Source organism: Calypte anna, chromosome 2 (genome assembly GCF_003957555.1).
Source record: "Calypte anna isolate BGI_N300 chromosome 2, bCalAnn1_v1.p, whole genome shotgun sequence".
Lineage (NCBI taxonomy): Eukaryota > Metazoa > Chordata > Aves > Apodiformes > Trochilidae > Calypte > Calypte anna.
Genome location: NC_044245.1, coordinates 6,936,006 through 6,958,393, shown reverse-complemented (window position 1 = coordinate 6,958,393; position 22,388 = coordinate 6,936,006). Strand labels below are relative to the sequence as shown.

The following is a 22,388-nucleotide window of genomic DNA, read 5'->3' as shown; positions in this document are numbered from 1 at the left end:
CACCTCCAGTCTAAGGAACTGAGCATCAGGAATTTTAAGTTTGCAGGGTTCCCAAAGGTACTGGTGTTTAGCTCATTGCAGAGCCCTTCTCAGCCCTGGTGCTTCCTCTGGCAGGGCCCAGGGGACACCTGAACTCCCACCATGGGACTCCACAGAGCAAGTGTCTGCTGGAGATGCAGAGCTTCAAAGCTGGAATATTATCTCAAAAAGCAAGTCAGGTTTCTAGATTTATCAGCAGTTTTTACACACTGGCACTTTGGTCCTGAGTATTTGGCTAGACACTGACACCAAGCAGTGTCAGATACTTCTAGAGTACACATTTTTAATTCTCTTACCAACTCTGCTCTTTTTTGATAGTGGTTTCAGTGGTGAAGACATTTCTGCTAGGCAGTGGTACTATACCAGCTGCACTAAATATCAGTGGTTTGTGGTCTTGAAATTATTCCTTTTAATGAATATCAGAACTTAGTATCTTGAGCTTATGAAAAAAAGAAAGACAAGATGCAATTTAGCTGTGGTCTGTAGGTGCCAAGATAAAATAATGCTCTAACTGGAAGGCTAAAGCCACAAAGATCAAGTGACTAGAAGTTTAAAGAATAGGTTAAGTTATTTAAAAATTACAAAGATTTAACTTCAGAGGTCATTAAACATGCAAATGGCCAGCAGACACAGTAAGTACTGTCACTTTGAGTCCTTCAGCTGAGGTTCTGTGTCTTCTTCAGATTACAGCAGTTCAGCAAATACAGAATACTGTACTAATGCTGAGCTGGAGGGTGGGATCCCTGGGTTCAAGTTGTGTGATCTTAAACAGGTAGTCCACACTTTTACATTTTTTAAAGCTCTTTGTAGGTAGATTATTAAATATCTGGATACTATGACCAGATTTCAAATGCACTGTTTGGGTCTTCTTTGGGTACCACCTGCTTCAGAACACTTTTTAGGACTCAATTAATTTGTCACAATTTCATGTTTATTTGCTGAACAACAGGAATTCTGAAGTGGGAGGTGAAGGCAGAGCTGTTGCCAAGAGTCTGGGAATAATTGTGGAAGCCTGGGGTAAATCAAAGCAGTCTGGGCTTTGTTATGTTAAGCCTTTAATTGGAGCCTTGGCTACTTTGTGGATGTTTAGACAACTTCTGAATAACTTCTGTGGTGATAAGGATTTTTCCCCAATACACAGAGAGTTTTTAAATTTCACTGTTCTTGCCATATGTAAACTAAGTAACAAAAGAGGAAAACTGCAGTGTGGCCACAACTGGAAAAACTAAACCTTGTGTGAGCCAGTTCTGTTGGTACATGAAAACACTTTTACCTTACAAACTCATGAAATATGTTACTTATTTTTTCTATAAGGAATTAAATCAGAATGAAGAATTCACACCAGTTAGAGACAGCAAGGATTTATTGAATTAATACTAGTAATAATGTCTTCAGGAGAGGGCTTTTTCTTGAATACATATTCAGTCTTGACCAAAGAGATTTTAAGTGGGTCTTCTAATTTGTCTTCCATCTCTTCCTTTATAAGCTTTCACAGGAAGGTTTTTTCCAAATACTCAGCCTTATTCTATGAAGACTTTGTCTGAAACTGCTGCTTTCCCCCCACCCCCCTGTTGCTGTAAACTCTAGTGCTGAGTTCTGGATTTTTTTTCTTTTTATACTTTACCACTGGATTTATCCCAGGCTTCCTCAAACTATTCTGTTAAAAAAAGAGAGCTGTGTTTCAAAAATAAATAAATTAAAATATCCCAGCAAATTGAAACACTAAGGCAGCTCTGCAGTCTTTCTACAAGAAGTGCAAATATTTCAGAGGTCTTGTTGGGAACATGTCAATGTATGTGTTATAAACACTGTTATGACTATTGATCTGTTTGTTCCCAAATAAGTCTTTAATGTGCATGTACCAAAGTTTTCCCAGCTGTACAGCTCTGCTGAAGTCAATGAAGTTGAATTATCAGTGGGGTTGGATCTTGTGTAGGTTTTGTTTTCTGTGGTACATTTTAGACTATGTATTTTTTTTTTGGTGGTCTGCAAGATGTTAAGGTGCTGTTATGAGAATTTTTGTGCATGTTTTTCTGTGTTTGTTTCTTCTGAAGTCCACTGAAAAGACGAAGGCTTTGGATTAATGTTAGATTTTAAATTAATATCTGAGGTGAGCTAGACTACGAGTGTTTTCAGAGTTAGGGGATGTGGTATATTTAAGCTCCAGGCTGTGAAATAAAAAATTTTGTCTTTATTGAAGCAAGGTCTTAGGAAAGCCAAATTTGGCATCCTCACAAAGGACAATTTCTGTTCTTAGGGGCTGCTTGAGAACATAACATGACCTAAGCCAGCAGTAGCATACGAGTCTTGACTACCAGGTACCATTTCTACGGTTTTACTTAGGTGTCTGCACATCTATGCATTTCAGTGAGATTATTCTTGCCTTACAGCAGTGTGAGCAAGAAGAATCATTCCTGTTTTCCTCTACATCTTTTTAGAGACTTTATCTCTGTAAGTAGCATAAATGTCGAGAATATTAGCCATGTTTGTCATTGCTGCTGAAAAAATCCCTTTTTTTCCCCCCTTTTGAATTACAGCTGGTGTGATAGTAGCTGTAGCCTCAGAGACTGGTGATCAATTCTATCCTTAAAAATTGTTTTTCTTCCCCAGGCACTGCGTTTAAAAAATAAGAATAAATTCCATGGCTGGAAAATTTATGACATACACTTGAGCTATCAGAAGCCTCACTGAAATTAAAGCATGTTATGAGACAGGAAAACTTCTTTACTTATAAGTAAGGAAACAGCTAAGCTATGTGGCAAATATGGCTTGCTTTTCTCTGTAATAAATTAGCTGATGCTTCAGAGTGAAAGTCAGAAACACTTCTAAAGATAGTTTAATAGCTTTTATGAATTACTGTGTTGCTTTTTTTTCACAGAAAGGTTTCTGTTGGAAGGGGCCATAAAGATCATCTAGTTCCAAACCACATCTCCTGCTAGGCCAGGTTGTTCAGAGCTTGAACACTTCCAGGGATGGGTCATCCACAGCTTCTTTGGACAACCTGTTCCAGTGTCTCACCACCCTTACAGTGAAGATTTTCTTCCTAATATCTCATCTAAATCTACCCTCTTTCAGTTTAAAGCCATTACCCCTTGTCCTGTCATTCCATGTCCTTTTAAAAAGTCCCTCTCCAGCTTTTCTGTAGCCCTTCCAGGTATTGGAAGGTGCTTTGAGGTCTCCCCAGAGGCTTCTCTTCTCCAGGGTGAACAGCCCCAACTCTCATCCTGTCTTCATAGAAGGGATGTTCCAACCCTGTGATCATCTTTGTGGCATCCTCTGGACTCCTCCATCAGCTCCATGTCCTTATGTTTGGGATTTCAGAACTGGCTCTATTTGTTTGGATATTTCACATCAGGCTTGTAATTGACTCCCTTGGGCACTTGTATTGGTCTAAATTAAAAAAAATAAAAATAGATATAGTCCAGTTTGCATTCCTCATGCCTCAGTCAGGTAGATATTGTCCAATGTGCTGAAGGCTGGTTTGTGGCAATCTGGTTTTTTTCTCTGATATGAAAAACTTGGACATGTCAGAAGTGGTGCAGCACAATGAGGCAGAGAATCTGCAAGTGCTTTTGGACCTAGTCCTAGAACTCCCAGGCACATAGAGGGCACTCAGTACCTTTTATATTTTCATATTTAAAAGGTTACAGACAAAAGGAACCTTTTACCATAGTAGGAGTTTTATTTCACAGTCTTTATATGAATAAGAAAGATTAGCATGAATTTTGGAAGAGTTAATATGCAAGAAGGATGATTTTGGAACTTTTGTTTTATAAATGGGACAAAGTAATAATATATTTTTGTCTTATTTTTCTTGAATGAAAAACTAGAAAATACTTAAAAAATAAAACACAGTGTTTGGAGTTAATCAGAAAGGAAGGAGGGGCTGATACTTTTCTCATTGCTCCCAAATGGTAAGTTGCAGTTATTTGCAATCATGCCTATAGCTGGTGTGGGTTCATGTGCATAATCAGCTGCTTTTGGAATGCATGTTCTATTGTGCTGTTTTATTTATGGATTGAGTTTTGATGAGAAAGATGCTACAAAGTTATTTGGATGAGGCCTTGGAAATGTCTTTTAGGAGTTTTGAAAGTCAGTGAGTGTCTGGAGTGTGGGATACAAACCTGGATTGTGTGTAGCAAAGGAAATTTAGATGAAAAAGTTGAAGAGTTTTCAGCCTCCAAATGGAAGGTCAAATTCTACTTTTGGACTTTGCAGCACATGAGCCATCAAAATTCTGGGCTGACACAGGCACATGGTTGCAGTCCAGTTGGAATAGAGCCAGACCCCAAATCCCTGAGGTGATCCCATCGATTGCAGCACCTGGACCTGTGGGCAGCCTGTTCTAACCCTGTGGAACAGGAGGGTGAACTTCTGTCTCCAGCCTCCTTGCACAAATGATGTGGCAGCAGGCTTCTGGTGCTAATTATCAGCACGAACCTTCTGATTGATGAGAGTTTGCTTATGTGATTATTTTTCTTAATAGCCATGGTTATGTGCCAAGGCCATTAGAAGGGATGAGAGGGATTAGAAGAGAGACTTGCCCTGTGTTACTGGTTCCACTGCCTCACTTGTTGAATCCACTTGGGCAAAGCTCTTTGAATCTGAACTTCCTGAAAATCTTTGCTTTTTCCTCTTCCTACCTTTTGTCATAATGTGCTTAAAACGCTTGTTTTGCTGGGAAGGGATAAGTTCTATGTTTGGAAGTACACAGTGCTGCAAGTCTTCGGTCTTTTTGCAGCCACTGACAACTGCTGAACACAAATAATGCTAATTTCTGTCTCTTCTCAGGGACATATTTTTTTCCATATGTACCTTTCAGTGAAAGCAGTATTCTGGCTGAAAATAAGAGTCAGGAGGGGAACCTTAACATCATTCAACTCTTGCTGGATCTGTGTGAAAGGCAGATTGGAGGTTGAAGTGTGAGCAGTAACATGCATAGAGTGGGGCTGACTTTTCAGTCTTCCCACATCAGTGAACTTCTTTACTTGGGTCTTTGCCCCTCCTCCTGTCCAGGTGGAATTAGTTTTTTAACTGAATTTCACTAGATTAGCCACCATGTTCCACAGCAGATAAGACATCTGTAGAAGATGTGCATATTTCAGGATGACACCATGCCATGTGCCACTGCAAATGCTTTCTAAGCAGGGTTAAAATTCTGTGTCAGCTCTCTAAAAAATAATCAGTTTTTTAAATAAAAAAGAAACAAACTGGATGCTTAGATACCATGCAGGGAGCTTTTAGTTAAAAGATGTTTAGATCTGATTCCCTCAACTGTGGAAGAATTGAGCTCATGAATTATGTTTGTTACAGGGCTTTTTTATTTGTTTTAGGTTGGTATTTTTTGTTTAGTTGCACTGTATTTAAGCTCTTTCTGGGCACTGCTGAAGGGGATAGATGGTAGCTTCTGACAGATCCAAACACAGCTAGCTGAGCCTGCTAGTGATGGATGAACAATGTCTTTGTTAATGCCCCTGTATACATAAATGATGGGCTTTCTTTATTTATTTATAAGATGTATCCAATTACACATCTCAGAGCAAATGTCCACTGTTCTGTAAAGCACACAGTATTGGCATGAAAAAGACAATCCCTAAATTCAGTGATCAATGTACTTTCCTCACTCTCAGGAATGATTAAAATAAGAAGTAAACCTAAAATTCAGCAAATTCAAGGAAGTTCTTTTGGGGCCTTCTCCTCCTCAGCTGTATGAAGTGGCAGAAACTCAGCCAGGGAATCTGTTGTCCCTGCTCTGTCTGGACAGAGAGCTGCCTCTGGAAACACAAAACACAGGATTTATTTAAGATCATTCTTCCAAGTAATCTGGATAGACCCATGAGTACAGGGAGTCAGAGTCTGTTGTCAGTCAGTGATGGCTGGGGTTCACCAGGTTGTTATCTACTGAGATAAGTTCTGTTGAAATGAACCATCCTAATTATCTGAAGTGCAGCAGAATGGAGAATTTTTGCCCTCTATTTAGCTCCAGCACAGTGTTTGGGTTTTTTCCCTGTGTATCTCTGTGTGTTTGTACTGTTCAATGTAGAACTCAAGATGTCCAAGTAATATTAGAAACTTCATAGTGCAAATGTAGTTGGTTTCTTTTATCAAGCAGGTTGGCCTTGTACTGAAATAGCATAGAAGAATAATTCTGGATTAGGAAGGGTGTGCAGATTGTAAGGGTGTTAAGCACTTTTAGACCTGAGATCTGTTTGCCCTCTTGGTAGGTATGTAACCCAACTAATAGTAGGATAAATGCACCCTCATCAGTGGCTTGTATTAAATAGCAAAAACCCTATAAATTCACCCCTTCTTTTCCTATGGAAGCTTATTTATGTAGAAATATCTGGAATTATAGTTCTGGCATAAATTGATAATGTAGACAAAACATGAATCTTCTGACCTAGCAAGGAGTAAGTCTCCAGTCTGTGACACTTAATGCAAACATGTTATCTGTTACAGGGGCACAGGAGACAGCTAGAAGGCACAAATCAGCCCTACCTGGTCTATCAGTTACCCTGCAGTGAAAGCAGACAGCAGTATGTGCTGACAGAGCCATGAAACCTGGGGGAAGTAATGGAGCAGAAGCCCTAAGACAGAGAGCTGGACATTGCAGATAGATGGACAAGCAAAAAACAGTTGAGCTAAGATATGTTTGCAGTTTCACAGAGGTAGTTGCTGCTTGGCTTTACCACTTTTATATTGTCCACTATTCCCTTCTGGTGCTGATAGCCCAGTAGTTTATTAAGACCCTCTCCAGAGGCAGTGGAGAGCAAACTTGCCTTATTCTTTGGTTTTAGCTGCTGTGGAATGCAGCAAATGTTTTTTTATCTCATTCTGTCTTGCTGGCCCTCTCTGAAATGTGGGGTTTTCAGGTTGCTATATGGTATTTCTGTAAGAGTTTATTTCTGCAGCAAGGTTTAGCAACACAGAATTGCTACTGCTAGGCAAATAATGTAGAGTTCAATTTGGTTTCTGGGAACCACAGGCTTGGTAGTTATTTTGCAGTGGTTTCTGTGCTATTATGTTGTTGTGATAATCTTGGCAGGGATCTGTCACTCTGTGTTGGCATAATTGAAACTTGTTTTCCCCCAGGAATCACTCTGCTGTTTGTTTTATTTGTTTACTGACACTGACAGAGATCCTAATGGCTTTTAAACCCCAACTTGTGCATCATTGAATATCCTCCAAAGAGGAAAATAAAATTAAATTTATTGGTAAAATAAGGTCTCCCATGCAATGCTTTGTCTGGGTCTTGGACTCCATCTGAGCACCTAGGTGTGAGCCTAGATACAGCATGGTGGGCTGCATCTTCTTTTTTAATTCCAATTCTTTCCTGAGGGCTTTTTTCATTAAGATACTTGAAAGGATAAATGGCAATAAGTTACTTAGGGCATCAGTGTAAGTTGGCCAACTTTGCTTTCTGTGAAATAGATTATTTTTAGTTTTTATTAAATAGAAGGTTAAGATAACAAAACCATAACCACAGTAAAATTCCCTTTTTGGGAGGGTGTACAAAAGGGTATATCTTATTATTGTTATTAATCAGGTGGTTAGACTGTTAAAATATATGATATCAAAGTACTCATGTGCATTTTTTTTTTGGTTTTGTTATTTAAGCCTTTGAAGAATTTCAGTGAGATCATTTGGACTACTGGCATTCATAATGCCTTGCAAAATTGTGGTTATGGGTAGATGCATGGCTAGTTGTGTGCTGGGCTCCAGAGAAGTGTGCATACAAATAAGGGATGAGGCACAGGACAGATGCTCTGGGAATGTGAGAAGGAAGGGTTACCTTCTGTAAAAACTAAAGACTCCAGGCTAATTTTTAACACCCCAAAGCTGTGGGTTTGTGCTGGATAAAGATTCAGATTTTAAAAATTTATTTTGTTGAAGTGACCTAGTATTTAATTATCTTTTTATACACTTCATTATCGTTCAAGCATGACCAAATTTCAGTGAATTCATACTGTGAACATCACGAGGAGATGAGTATGGAAAATGCTGCTGAATTTAAAGGCTGTCTGTCAGTTTGTATATATACAGCTATGAGCCAAACCAACCTCACCTCAAACCAGAGCTGTGGTATTGTAATCTGCCTGTCTTATTGCAGAGCTCTCTTGCAAAGCTCCCTGACTTTAATAGCACCATAATAACAACAACAACAGAATAGATCTGCAATAGTTATTTTGCCTCTTCTAAGGAAGTTTTCTAACTGTGCCTCGCAAAGCTGGGCAATTAGCCTTATCTCCTCCTCTACAAAAAGTAAATGAGTTACAGAGAGTGAGCCCAGACCATCTGACTCCCACCTTCTTGTTCTTATTGCTTGGTTCTGTAGTGCAAATCTTGATAATATGCACATTTAGTCTGATCTTTGTGTTGTATTGCATTGTAGAGCCCAGAACAAGGATTTTGGCTACTGGTGGTGCATCCCACAATAAAAAGATCTTACAGGTAAGTAGAAAATTAAATCCTTTGAACTGAACTTGCTTTTAAAACTCATCAGAAGTGTCTTAAAATAATATGATCAATACAGTAGCATCCACTTAATTCAATCACTAGTTAATTAGATCCTCCTTTTTCATTTAATCTAAACCTCAGAACCCATATCAGTTGCATGAAGAATAACAGCTTCCACCTTTATTATGGTCAGTTTTGGATAATTTGTTCCAGGGTTACAAAAGACTAATTTAATTAATCAGATTTCAGTAACTCCTATATTTTACACTTCAAGAGAGGCAACTTAGGAAAATATCTTAAAAATGTTGTAGGGCAGCTTTCTCCATAGTTCTGGGAAGCTTTTTATAACATATGTGGTACTTGATTAATCACCACATGGAACACAGTAAAATATTTTAACAGTTAAACCTCTAACAGTTTCTCTTAAAATTATTCATTAGAGAGACCACACTTTCAAATGTCAGTGATATATATGAACTCTGAATAATTTTGATTTTATACTTGTGACACAAAAGGTAGTTATTTGCAGTCTTACAGCAGGATAGAGTAGAGCTGAAGTTCTGCAGAGGTACAAAAAACCCACCCCACTCTGTTGTCAAAAGGAATTTACAATTCCTTTGTAATTAGAGGAAATACCTATTAGAGATGAGATGAAGATGGGAATGTGCTGAAACAGTCTGGCAGTCTTGGTTGTCAGGATGGGCAGTGGAACCAGCACTCTGTGACTTTTAAATTTCTACAGGGCTTTTTAATAGATACCATGATTAATTTTCCATTTATCCTCTTGTGCTGAACTTCACGTATCCCTCAGTGCTTGCTTACAAGTGGAGTTAAGCAATACTGACTTGGTTATCTTCCCAGAAGAGTGTTTTAAGTGTGCAAACTCAGGCTTATTGAATTCTTGTTAGTAATTAGTTACTTTCATTTAAAAATATGAAAATCAGTGACTTTCAAAGGTTTTTATTCACAGATTCCCCACAAATCTTCAGAGAAAGAGTCAAAATCCTTTAGAAGTGTCACATACTATTTTTTCTATAGCATATATGGGTTGAATATCTTAGTCATTTTTTATGAAGCCCTGGGGCCCATCATCAGTGGGACTGTAAACCCCTGGGCTGAGGTTGCAGATCACTAATCCAAATAGTTTGGATTCCTGGACACTGTGTCCTTATTTCATACTCTGTGCTACTGATTTAAATTTGGTGATACACTACTCCTGTTGCTAAAAGGGAAAAGCACACATTACATCTGAATTGTTAGTCTGCTTCTCATGTTGCTCAGCCTGAGGGATACCTGCAATTCTAGAACTGATGAAAGCAACATGGGGAGAGTCTCTTGACAACATTTTCTGAAAAAGGTTCTTGAACCTCCCATGTCTCTATCCAAATGTCTTAGCTTTTCATTTTTTTTATATTTCTATTCCTAAACCTACACTGTGGGGAAGCGTGCATGTGCTCAATAAATGTGAGATGCCTGGAGTTGTTTTTAATGCCAAATCATGTGTGGTTGAGTAATTTTAGTATCTGTTGGATACCATAGCAAATTTTTTGCTTGTAAAATTTTCTTTCTATTGCTCAAGCCAAGTTGAAAAGTGTATTCATATAGCTAAGGATCCCTTGAATACAGGAAAATTCCTGGCAGATGTAGAGACTTTATAACCATCCAGTGTCATTCTTCCTGCCAACCCTAATATGATGGGAATGGTGGAGGTGATGAAGACAAGCCTAGAAGGCCTTCATGCTAGAGCTTTTCTTTTATTGAATTTGAGAACTGAGTAGGCACGACTGGTTCCTCCTCCCCTTCCTTCTCACTTGGCTCAGCCATAAATGTGATAGAAGCCAGCAGGCAGCAGTTGTGGGTTCCTGAACAGATCTCCTTGCCCTGACATAAGCCCTTGGCACAAGCTAATTGTGTGTGCTTGTGAGGGAGACAATGACCCAGATTTCTCTGAACTTGTCATAAAGAGGCCTGGAGAGAACTGGGGCTTCGTTTCTTGGCTTAAGCTACATCTCTAGCTCGGATTTACCAGTACCCTCTTGTGTGACAAGTTCAGGATTCATTGTTGCTTGCGGTGCTTCTTTCCCTGGATACCCAAATGCTTGTCTGAGGTGTGAGTTCCTTGTTTTGCTAAGCAGTGATAAGGGATTGCTGATCCCTTGTCTTTCCTGGACATGTGTGACTGATGCTTTGCTACTTCTCAGGTCCTGTCTGACGTGTTCAACGCACCGGTGTACACTATTGATACTGCCAACTCTGCTTGTCTGGGAAGTGCTTACAGAGCAATTCATGGTAAGGAGACACTTCTGGGAGGTCTGGGCTTTTCGTTTCAGTAGGTTAATACTTGGGATTAACATTACTGAAAATGAGGGGAGAATAAAGCTGTGTGGATCTCGCTGGAAGGACGCTTAGGTCAAAGAGGTTTTTTTTTTTTCTCTTGTACTTTTGCTAGGATACTTGAATCAGGCCAAAGAATAACATTTACATTATAATTCAAGTCTAGTGACTGCTTCTCAGCCCAAGAGTAGGGCCTGGAAACTGTTGATACTGACTAAGGAAGGTTTAGGACATTAATGTGTTAAATTGCTACTTCCATGTGCTGCTCTTGGAATGATACAGCCAAGTGAAGGTGCTGGAGTAGCCTCCAGTCCTGGTTTGTGGAACAGGCTGTGAACTGGATTGCTGAAATGGTCAAGCCAAACCATAGTTCAATCCTAGCCAGGATCAGAGAAGGCAGGAATGACAGGACCAGTAATACTGGTGACCAAGTAAGTATTATCCAGCTTTTAGATGTCAAGACCAAGGATATGCAAAATGTCCTGGGCTCTCTGCTCAAGTATGCACTTTATCTTGTTGCAGCATAAATCTTGGGATGCTCTTAGGTTAACCAATCATTTTGATTATGTAATTCATCATTCATGCAGCATCCCAAGTCCCAGTTTTAAAAGTATTTATTAACTTATCTATTAATGCACATAAGTGTGTGTTAAGGAGGAGAACATCAACAATTTAAGATTGAATCCCAGGCAGAAAATTTTATTAATGTTTATTTGTATATGTGTTTATGTATTCAAACAATTTCTAATAACTTGCAGCTAAAAACAATAAATCAAAGAATATATACCAAATTCTGAAATCCTTATTTAGGCCAACTTTTCTTAGCCTCAGGTTTTTTTGATTTGAAGCTTTAGAATTTGAACCTTACAACCTGGAAGCCTCTGTACAAATTCATGTGAGATCATGGGATTACAGCAAGCATGGAAAAGATAACACCAGATGAAATCAGATAATTTTTAATTTTAAAAGCAAATTCTGCTCTCAGATTAGAGCATCTGAAGACTATATGCTCTCTTGCACATGAAAACAGCACAGAAAATTACATAGTCAAAATCTGGAGTCAATGTATTTAATGCACACAGCATGCTCTCCCCTCTTTCTTTCCAGAGAAGGCACAAGGGCTCTGTCAGGCAAAGTATGTTTTTGCAAGATGGTGGAAACAGTACTGTTAGGTTATCAGTGTGCTTGAAGTCACAGTGGGACCATTTTTCACTTTGGGGGGGCCAAGTTTCCAAACTGTTTTTCTCTGCACTCGAATTTTGCCGACTCCTTCAGAAGCTGCCAGAAGCTGCCCAGCACCTGATGCTTGGGAGGGCTTGTGGAATGCAGAGCAGTCATTCAGAATTTTTGTAGATATTTCATACGTATGGAAGCTGTGAATTCCCTTTGCCAGTTTGACATAGGAAATCTTGAGGCTTGGTTGACAGTGTCTGATTTCAGATGCTGTGCTGCTGGAGGGACTCCTTAGCTCAGGTACTGGGCCAGCCAAGCCCCAGGGCAGGCTGTGTGTGTTTCTAAATGGCATTTTTGATTGATGTTTTCAGCTGGCTCACTCTTGGCCAGGCAAAGGAATTGAGTAAACGTGAAGACTTGCTAATATAAATGAAATATTGATGGCAGGGGCTCCTTAATAATATTGCAGTGTACATCTACAAGTAGGGTGTTCTGCACTTAGCCTGGGGTTCTTAGCAGGTGTAACAAGGAAATCCTGAAGTGCTATGATTCACTTGCAAAGCAAAATGCTGCAGTAGCAGAACTCCCCTATTATTCTGCTTCCTTACATAGAAAGATATTTAACAATTTGTAGCATATTTTCTTGACAGTGTTTTCATTTTTCTTCCATTTTTTTGTTTAGTCACATCTTGTCCTTGAATCCCTTGCTTCCACATATTTTCAATGCTGTTTACTGTATTTTTGTAACCATAAATAATTACTGATACTGTTGAGTAGCATTTCTGCTGCTTACCTATTCTCTAGGGTACAAATTGAGTGATTGGCAAAAACTCAATCACAGAATCCCCACTTCCCAGGCTAGCGTGTTGGAATGTAAGATCTTCTGCCATTTATCCTTCAATCCTGAATGCTGACCTGACCAGGAAAGATCAATATACTGTATTAATTTACCAGGGAGTCAAGGCACATCCCTCATCTTGCTTTTTGCATTGATCAGTATTGTGATTCTTATTGCAGGGCTTGTGGCTGAGACGAATGTGTCCTTGGCTGATATTGTGAAATTAGCACCAGAGCCTAAATTGGCTGTCACACCAACTGCTGGGGCTGAGGAGGTGAGCAAACTTGGGGACACCATTTTTCTTTTCATATTCTGTCTTCTTCACAATGTAGTGATTTTACTAGTTCTTCGAGTAAAATATATTAAGAAAGATTTGGTTGCACAATTCTCATTCCTTTTCGGAAAGATAGATTTGATTTTGTGACATATTAAGTCTTGTAATGAAGCAATAAGCTGATCAGTCCACCCCAGGTCTGTGTGAGTGATTTTTAAAATTTTTTTTTGATAACTGGCTGTGATTAGAGAGCAAAACCTGTTCCTTAAGGGACAGAAAAAATTATATAATAGGTTGAATTTGGACTGGTCAGTCAGGTTGTAGCTGATAATACTGACAAAATAGTCTTGACTTGTTTGCAGCAAGCAGAAAAGGCATGGTGACCATGCTTTCTGGCCTTTTAGAAAACATCCCCAAATATCCTTTCTGCCTGATCTTAAACAGTGCTCAGCAATTGTGTATCTTCACTTGTAGCTCCCAGTTGGAAAGTGCAAGGAAAGTTGCATCCAACTGCAAGGATTCAGTAGGTACAGGTCTTTGGCACCATGCCCATCCTGGGAATTTCAAGGCATCTGGAGGTCAATTTTGTGCTTTGTGGAGCAATATCACTAAAGCAAAAGAGATAACTCTGTGGTTCCAGCCTCTGTAAAACCAAGGAAGGAATGGTTATCTTGAGCTCTCCAGTGCAACACTGCACCTCTTGCTATCAGGTGTCAAAGGCTTTAATTTACAACAGCTTCAGAAATATAATTTCCATAAATAAATAATATAATATAGCAATATTCCTATAGCACACAATTTTAAATAATGAAAGGTGTTCCTAACACAGCCATACACTCTCCGATTATGAGATTTGGATGTGCCCTAACTACAAGGTTTTAAAGCTTTTATTTAAACTGGGAAATTAATGATCTGCCAAAACTACTAACTCCCAGCTACACGTGTAGTAGAGCACCAGATAGCATCATGAGTAATAATAGAAATGATCATGCTGCATTGTGCCTGCCAGCATATTATTTAATTATTAACTGAGACGGAGGAGCTCAGTAATCGAACAGAAGTCCCCTTCAGAAATATTAAGACATTGAATAATTTAAACTTGATTGATCTGATCTCATTTACTCAACCTTCCCCCTTCGTTTCAAAAGATAAAATAATTAACAGCAGGGGCCCTGTGTCATCTGTGTTGCAGCTGAAGCCTTGGGCAGGGCACACACTTCAAGAGCAGATCCCTGGTGTCTGATTCAACCTCACACTGCTGCCCTGATGCCCCCAAAAATGCTGTCAGCTGAAAAGCTGCCAGGCTGACTTGTGAGGAGGTGGAGAGGGCTCAGAGCCCTCCTGTTGACCCCCTGGTGCTGCTTCAGCTATAAAACTCAAGGGCAGGGAAGGCAGCTGTCACTCAGGGGTGTTTGCAAGGCCAGCAAGCACCTTGTACCCCTTCAGGGGCTGAGCTAACCTAATGGGAAGATCAGCAGGGAATTCATTTACCCCTTTTCTATTTTCCTGTCTGCATACAATGGCCTGGAAGCCAAAAGAGTTAATTATGTCTCTCTCAATACTTTCCTTCTCTTTTTCCACTTGGTTAGACCTGGCTCTCATAGCACCTCTTTTTATTGGTTTTAAATGATGTACAGGAGTGAATTATTGCCCCAGTAGATGGGAGGGAATGACAGAGAGGGCAGTGGCCAAACAGCATGTGAAGAGAGCTGTTCCTGCACTTTAACTTAGCTTGCTAGCTTCATTCCCTTAAAAGCAGCTTCTTGCAATTATGTATTCCACAGCTTTTTTTTTTTTTCCTTCCCATCCTATAATTTTGCAGTTGATGGTGGATTCCCTGACTAGTTTCATGGCTGTGAAACTGCAGGAAGCCAGAGGGCCTGTCAGTGTGTTAGCATGAACAGTGCAGTAAAAATTCATAATGTGATGAGTCAGTTTGATTCTGTTTTTTACAGAGCTGCATCTCCCTGTCCATCCAATTTCCTTCTGTTGAGGTTAGAGGATTTCACTGGAATGATGGTTCTTTTTATAAACTTCAAAGTCATCCTGAGGTTAAGTTCTGTCTCACTGAGGAGCTTTTCTGAAAAAGTCTGGCTAACCAATGTGAAATTCCTCGGACCGCTTCCCCCTGTTTTTTGGATGACTACAGCTAAATCTTGGCAGGGTGGAGAAAAAACAGGTCATAACACAGCAATCTGCTCTGATTTCATTCTTTCTTTCCTGGTATAGGGTGGAGGCAACATGTGTTAGATCATTGGAGGGAGGAAAACCTCTTGCAGACAGAGGTCAAACAACAGTTTGATGTAGCTTCATTGCCAAGGCTTAAGTGTGTAGTTGGGCTTTCCAGGAACAAAAAATAAAAGAAGTGTTTCTTTGGTTCCTGAAGGGTCGTTTGTGGTAATGAATGTGATTTCAGAAAGGAAAAACAGGGCACACAAACCAGCTCTTCTGGTTCAATTAGCTGATGGGCAGGTAAAAGAGTAAGGTCACAAGATGTGAGACACAGAACTTGTGATGGGTCATGAGTTGGTAGTTAAGAGAAACTGAGCTCCCATAAGCTCCAACTTCTCTGGCAAAGAAGTGACTTTATCCTGTAGTAGACCATCCTGTCTGGAAAAGACTATTTCAGAGAGTCACCCTCTGTGGCTGCAACCCTAAGTCTATTAGCTGAACCTGATTTCACAGAATAGTTGTATGGTGTGAGCTTGTTTCTAACACTCTCAGTACGCAAGCAGGCCTAAGCTATCCTGGTGGTAACCATCATGAGTCTAGGCTTTGGTCACTTACTCAACCAGGCTAGTTGAAATCAGTCATCTGCTGCTGGTTAACCTGATGAATTCTTCTCCTCTGTTTTCAGAACAGCAAAAATTAGAAAGTCATCTCACCTCTTTGGAGCCTCCTCACTCCTCCAAGGAAAAACATTAATCAGAACCAGTAAGCATGACAGAAATCACCAGAAGATTTTAGAGCAATAAATATATATTAACAGACAGATTTAATCTATTATTCCAACATTAGAATTCAGCTCAATTTTAGTAACCTATTAAAGCAGAGCTGGTTGGCTAGTTGGTTAATTAAGCAAAAAAGCCTGAGAGGGAACATGATTATCTGAAGTTGATCACTTGTGTTTATACAAGCCATAAGACTGTGATGTTGTGTCAGATTTATTGTAATATTGTTTTATAGGGTTTTGTAGGGAAAAGGCACAGTGCAGTTCACTACTTCTGGTTGTGTAATTTAGATTGCATTATTGACTCTACTGAGATGTATTAATCCTGCAAATATTCAAGAAGAGAAAAGGTAGATCTTACAGGTTTTATTGACTTTGGTGAATTGCCTTGTAAGGAGTTGAATTAGTAGAAGTGACCATATTAACCAAGAACGTTATAATAACCTATTTATTGATTTAAAATAATGATATTTTTGTTGAGTTAGATTTTGGAGGGGGAAGGTTGTCTTCTAGAATTGGTTTAGGTTAGTAATTTAGTGCAAAGTAGGTAATAATAATAATAACACAGCCACAAAAATATGATAATAGATATTGATGGGAGTTTGATTAAGGTGATTTGGTAGCAAATAATTCAATATTTTTTTTAGCCTATTAAACCAATTAAGATAGGTTTACAGAATGAGCATCCAAAGTAAATAAAGTAACAGGTGGGGCTTCTTGGAGGAGTTCAGAGTGTTTCTGCACACTATCATACTCTTTCTATTTTAAGTGTATCATTTGTATTTTAAGAAAGTTGAACAACTGCTATGATTTAAAAATAAAACATCTGTATCTTTTGATTTCTTAAGCAGCTCTCTCCACGTTTTAAAAAATAAAAAACTCCAGACTATTAAAAGGAACAAGAGTTTGTGAAGGACTGAATAATTTTAATCTCCTCAGGGGAGATTAAATGTACTCAGGTAGATTAAAACTATAGAATTATCAGCATCATCTTTGTAACTTGTACATTTTTAATTGCTCCAAACATTGGCTAACATAGCCTTGCTATAGATGGATCCATGTTGATTGTCACCTGTGGTATTAATTTGTGGTTTTGCTTTTAGAGAGAGGAAGGAACAATGTCCTATTTTCCTAGACGTTGTGCAAAGGGACAGTAAAAGCCTTGATGAGTTCATTGACTGGGATTATGGTCAGATAATATGTAGGGTATAATAATATATTTGGTTTGGACTACAGAGCAAGGTAGCATTTCTTTGAATGCATTTTCCTGGGAGGACAGCTTAAGTTATCCTCTGTTATAATGCAATATTTATCACAAGCATTTTCTTAGTTATTTGTGGGACTGTTGGATTGTGGCCAAGTTGTCCCAGGAGAGAAGTTTAGGATTTGTTAAATGAAGCCATCAGAATGTAGCTAATGTTGTGGAGTAGGCTATAGAGATAAGGAGAAAAGACCATAAATATAGTAAGGCCAGTAATTAAATTATGGACAATAATAAGGTTCATGTTGTGATACACGTAATTACTTTTGTTAAATATTATGGTCTGATATATGAGGTTTGAGACTATGACAGAGAATTTATGTCCTTGAGTTTTTATGCATCACTGAGAGTTCTTTATTCCCTTTGGACCTCAATTATAAAAATAAATCTATATAATTGCCTCAGGAAAAAGGCTCCTGGAATCACTTAAGAGGAGTTGGTCAAGGTTCTGCAGAGGAAGTTCAGTCACAGCAGATGTAGAGAAGCATCTTTCAGAGACACAGCTGTGTGCATGCTCAGGCCATGGTTTTGGTCTGAGCACTTTGGCTTTTCTGCTCTGTACTTCATGGGACCTGCACCGCTTTGGCCCCCAAACTTCAGCTGGTGTCAAGCTGGCATGTGAAATACTGCTTGTGAAAAGCTTGCTGTACTGCTGAGCTTATCAGCCATGAGGTACTGTGGTATTACAGCCAAATTCCCTGAGGAAGAGGAATTTAAGACTTTGGCTTAGCCCTCTGAAGGCACTGCTTTTTACCCAAAATGAACAGGAACAGAGAACAAAGAATATTCTTAATCTTTTGTTTGCATTTTTTCCGGATAGCCCATAATGCAGCATTCATTTACATGAATGGCTGAGAAGCTTATTGCAAATGCCTGAATTTTCTCAATTAGCAAGCTAAGTGTTTAAGCCAAATAAACAGGAAAAGAAACTGTATCAGTAAATGTGGTTGTTCATTTATTTTGACACATTTTAATTTAGAGTGATGTACCAACAGTAATACTTCCCCCTGCCTTCTAGTAAATGTGCTGCTGTGTATTTCATAAAAATCCAGCTGGATCAGTGATGTGGAGCCTGCATTCTCAGGGGCTGAGCTCACCACTGCAGCTCTGCTCTGCTGGATCTTTGTTGGGAAGTGCCACGGGTTTATGAAACACACAGAATAGCAAAGTGAGAAATAGTGAGGCTTGGTTATCAATGTTTCAGTGAATAAAAGAGCTGGTTTTGGTTTGACATACTCCCACTATAGCCATAGTGGCCTGCTCCCTATTTTGTTTACTCTGATATGCATATTTAGTAGAAATGGGAGCAATAATGTTCTTTGGGAACATGAAAAGAATAAATATATACACACACTTCACTGAACCCCCAAGGCACTCATGTAGTTAGTTAAAAATGCCATGCTGAGTCATGTGGTGTTTCATAATAGTGGTGCATTTTATTTTGTAACCCCATAAATCTCCATGGATCTCAGTACTGCTGTCCTGTGGAGGAGGGGATTTGGGGCACAAACATTTTGAATGACTTGCCCAGAGTCTCTGAGTGATTCTGCTGCAGAAGTAGGGGTGAGAAGGTTTCTGTTTTAATCAGTGTAAGTTTGAGACATACTTAAGGCTCAGTTAGTCACTGTCAGGTGGGTTTAAAAACTGTCCTGATGAGGCCTTGGCTGGCAAACAGTGTTTATTTCCATTTGCTGTAGCTACTCCTTTTCTTCTTCCCTTTAGTATAATCAGTTGAGGATATGTGCTTTAACTTCTCCCTTACCAACCAGATGTTACAGGAGTTGGCCACACTGGGTTGCTTCTGCAGAATTTGTCCATTAAGTTGCTCTCACCTCCCCTTGTGGAAAGTGGAAGTGGGAATGAAGAGAGAAATCCAGGTTTCACTGTTCTGAGTGAAACTGTCATTCAGGAGAATACTTTCCCATCAACTGAAACACAAGAACAAAAGAAGCTAATTCTTTATTTCCTAGAGAAGGTAGTGGGATTTGTTTTCCTTTCATCTGAGGAAGTCTGACTGTCACAGGCACTGAGGCTACTGCAAGACTGCGCATAAAACTACACAAAACCCCCCTGTCTCTTCCTACAGCTTCATAGTTCATATATGAAACATCTTCTCTTGAATTTTTTTGTGCATGTACAGTTGTTGGCTGTGGCTCATATCTGGAAAAGGATAAAATGCATTTAAATGCTGGATCTGACTTATTGATGAGAGCAATAATTCAGTTCACTGGGTATGATTCATTATGACTCTATAACCTCTCTGAACCTGGAGCCAGGAGCTAGATTGCCCTGATTATGAATAACATCAGTGCAGAGGCTTTGCAGACTTGACTGGAGGCCCTTAGGATTCATTCAGCAGGGATATGACCTTGTGGCATCCTCCTAAGAACTGCTCAAGCCTGCACCAGACCCCATGCTGGCTCCTGACAGTCCCTTCTTTGTTTTCTTGAGCCAGCAGATGAGTAAATCTGTCCTGGTATGGCTTGTCAAGCTACTGATTTCATCAGACAGTCAAAACCAGAAAGAGGAGATAAGAAGGTGGATCTCCAAAACCTAGATGAAGTACAGTTTTGGGTTGGAGCCAGCTGTAGGACTAGGCTCTATTCAGGGTTTCTGCTATGTAACCAGGTCATACCCAAGCAGCTCATCTTCTGCCATATGTCCTGGGATGGATTTGAAGCAGAGGGGAAAACAAAAAAGGTAAAGAATGAAACAAATCCCAACATGGATCTTGCCCATATCCAAAAGCATGGGGCATTTTTGAATCTGGGGTTTTGAATACATTTGAGTCTTGATTTTCCTTTCAAGGTTGTAACAATTCTGGATTTAAAAATTCCTGGAGGATTCTAGCTTGGGAAATACAAAAAGCTACTCAGCTTCTCAGTGTAGCTGTGGAAACAAGTTGAGTCTCCATTTATCCCCCTGGGTCTAGGATCAGGGGGTGAGAACCATGGCCAAGAAGTAGCTCATGGATGAGAGAAGCCATGGCTGTGGAAGATGTGAAGGAGAAAAGAAGGTTAAATAGATATGGGAGTATGAGGAGAGCAGCAGAGGGAGTGTGAAGTCTATTTTAGAAGACCCTGACTGGCATATTGGCCAAAGAGGACCTTTCTGAGAGGGGAGTTTGAGTGTGCTAGGGGGTGGCAGGGTGCTTATTAGCAAGGCAGGAGGAGGGGACAGAGGCAGTGATCCATCCTGAGGGAGCAGAGGGAGGCAAGGACAGGAGTTCTGCCTGGGTGGTTAGGACAGCTATTACCAAGGGGGCATGGCAGACAGGGAGAGGTGACTTTAGCAGAGCTGCTTCCTCTGGAAGTAATGACTTCTGCTTATAGCAAGCAAACAGCCACAGTAGCAACAACCTGTGTATACTGTAAAATTGAGCTGTAAAGGAGTCTGTGAAAGAGGAAGACTGCACCATTTTCTTGAAAAAATTGGGGAAAAATCCACAAACTTTCAGGTATCTACAAAGATGTTGCGTTCTTCAGGTCTGAAGATGTTTTTCTAACTGCACTGTGATTTAAAACTCTAGTTTTTCAACCAAGACATAGTTATTTCTTTTTCATTTTTAGCTCTATCGTCCACTTCTGAGGAGATATGCTGAGCTTGAACAGAAGGTTATCTGCAATGCAACCTCTTCTTGTCTTCTGAAATAGACGCAAACCAAATTTATAGGTCATCAGAAGAGTGGACTCCCAAGGAGAAGATCACAAAAGATTTGCTCAGAATTTACTGGTGTTGTTTAAATAATTTTGTTCCTCTTTGTAGACAAATAATTTTTAAATGTCTGTGTTTGTGAAAAAAATTCCATTGTGATTGAAAACCTGACTAAAAAAGCATCATGTTGCTCTGTGTGTTTGTGACTTCAGTTTTCTTGGGTACTTTCTAGATCTTGCAGCTTGGGAATAGCTGGATAACAAAGTCCATTGCAGGTATGAATCATTCTACCCACCTGTATCAGCTTTGATTCCATGTGTTGGGCATCCTGGCCTCTCTGCATACCTATCCAGCACAGTATCTTAATTCTACTGCTTCTGCTTAAATCTTTTGAGACTATCTTTCTGTACATCTGTAATGTGTCAATGTTTGTATCTTTGCCTACATGACACCGAGAGAAAGCATAAGAACTCAGACTTAATCCTATCTTTCTTTAATATGTGGAGATTTGTGGGGTGAAGGCTGATTAAAGTCTTGAAAGACTCCCTGGGATCCTCAGGAAAGGGGAATTCTTGTTCTATGACTCTATGGATGTAAAGTCTGTTGTGTGATAAAACATGATGTGGTTGGATTTTATAAATTATGGAAAGCACAAAGGCCTTGTGTGATGCAGACTCTATTGTACTGTATTTTACTTGACATCAGCTAAGTTAAAAAAGAAAATAAGGGAACAAATGTGGGAAGTTTTATATGTTTCCTTTCTGTTTCAAAAGGCAGACTGGGAACATTCCTCCTTTGCTCTTCTTTTTATATTTAAGTCCTTCATTTGCAAGTACCAACAGTGCCTTTTTTTTTTTTTTCCTTTATGTTCACAACTGAATAATTATAACTTTTGATATGAGCATGATTACTCAGGAAGGTCAAGAATTACATTTCTGAGTTCTAAAGCAGACTCCCTTTAAGCATTTACTTTAAAAGGTGGCATTACAAATACACATCCATCTCTTTTATGTGCTTATTATTCTGGGTCCCAAGGTACAGTGCTGAAATGTGTAATACTTCTCACAAGCTTCCCCTTTCAGCAGTTGCTTTGTCATTGAGCAAGACTAGAGAGAGAGAGAGAGAGATACAGAAGAATTCGCTGATGGAAGTTAAATGATCCTACTGGTTTAAGGAGTATCACCAGCATGAGTCTTCAGTTCTGCCTTGTTACTGGTTTAATGTCAAGGTCAGCCATGCAGGGAGGGGATTCAGAAAGGTGTTTTAGGTTTGTGCAGCTTTGGAGACAACATCTTGGCTGTCTCCTTTGGGTTACCAGAGTGAAAAGACTGATGTCTCTTCTTTGTGGCTTTATTTACCTGTGAAACAAGAGGCTCTAAGCCAGTTTACTCAGCTGAAGAAGGTTAAA

General features: G+C 39.5%; 1 protein-coding gene across 5 annotated transcripts in view; it reads left to right on the top strand.

Annotated features, from left to right (window-relative positions):
- Positions 1 to 21,718, top strand: part of XYLB (xylulokinase) — an 80,297-nt gene extending 58,579 nt beyond the window's left edge. For 3 of the 5 annotated variants that reach the window (XM_030446265.1, XM_030446267.1, XM_030446266.1), the window contains exons 14-17: positions 8,432 to 8,490; positions 10,698 to 10,785; positions 13,021 to 13,115; positions 20,896 to 21,148. In XM_030446265.1, the coding sequence (XP_030302125.1) occupies positions 8,432 to 8,490; positions 10,698 to 10,785; positions 13,021 to 13,115; positions 20,896 to 20,979 (326 nt within the window). In that variant the 3' untranslated portion in view covers positions 20,980 to 21,148. Of the gene's footprint in view, positions 1 to 8,431; positions 8,491 to 10,697; positions 10,786 to 13,020; positions 13,116 to 15,972; positions 16,028 to 20,895 lie in introns of those variants that run through there. The other 2 variants (XM_008500746.2, XM_030446264.1) reach the window with 2 other exon arrangements.
- Positions 21,719 to 22,388: the final 670 nt, after the last annotated feature.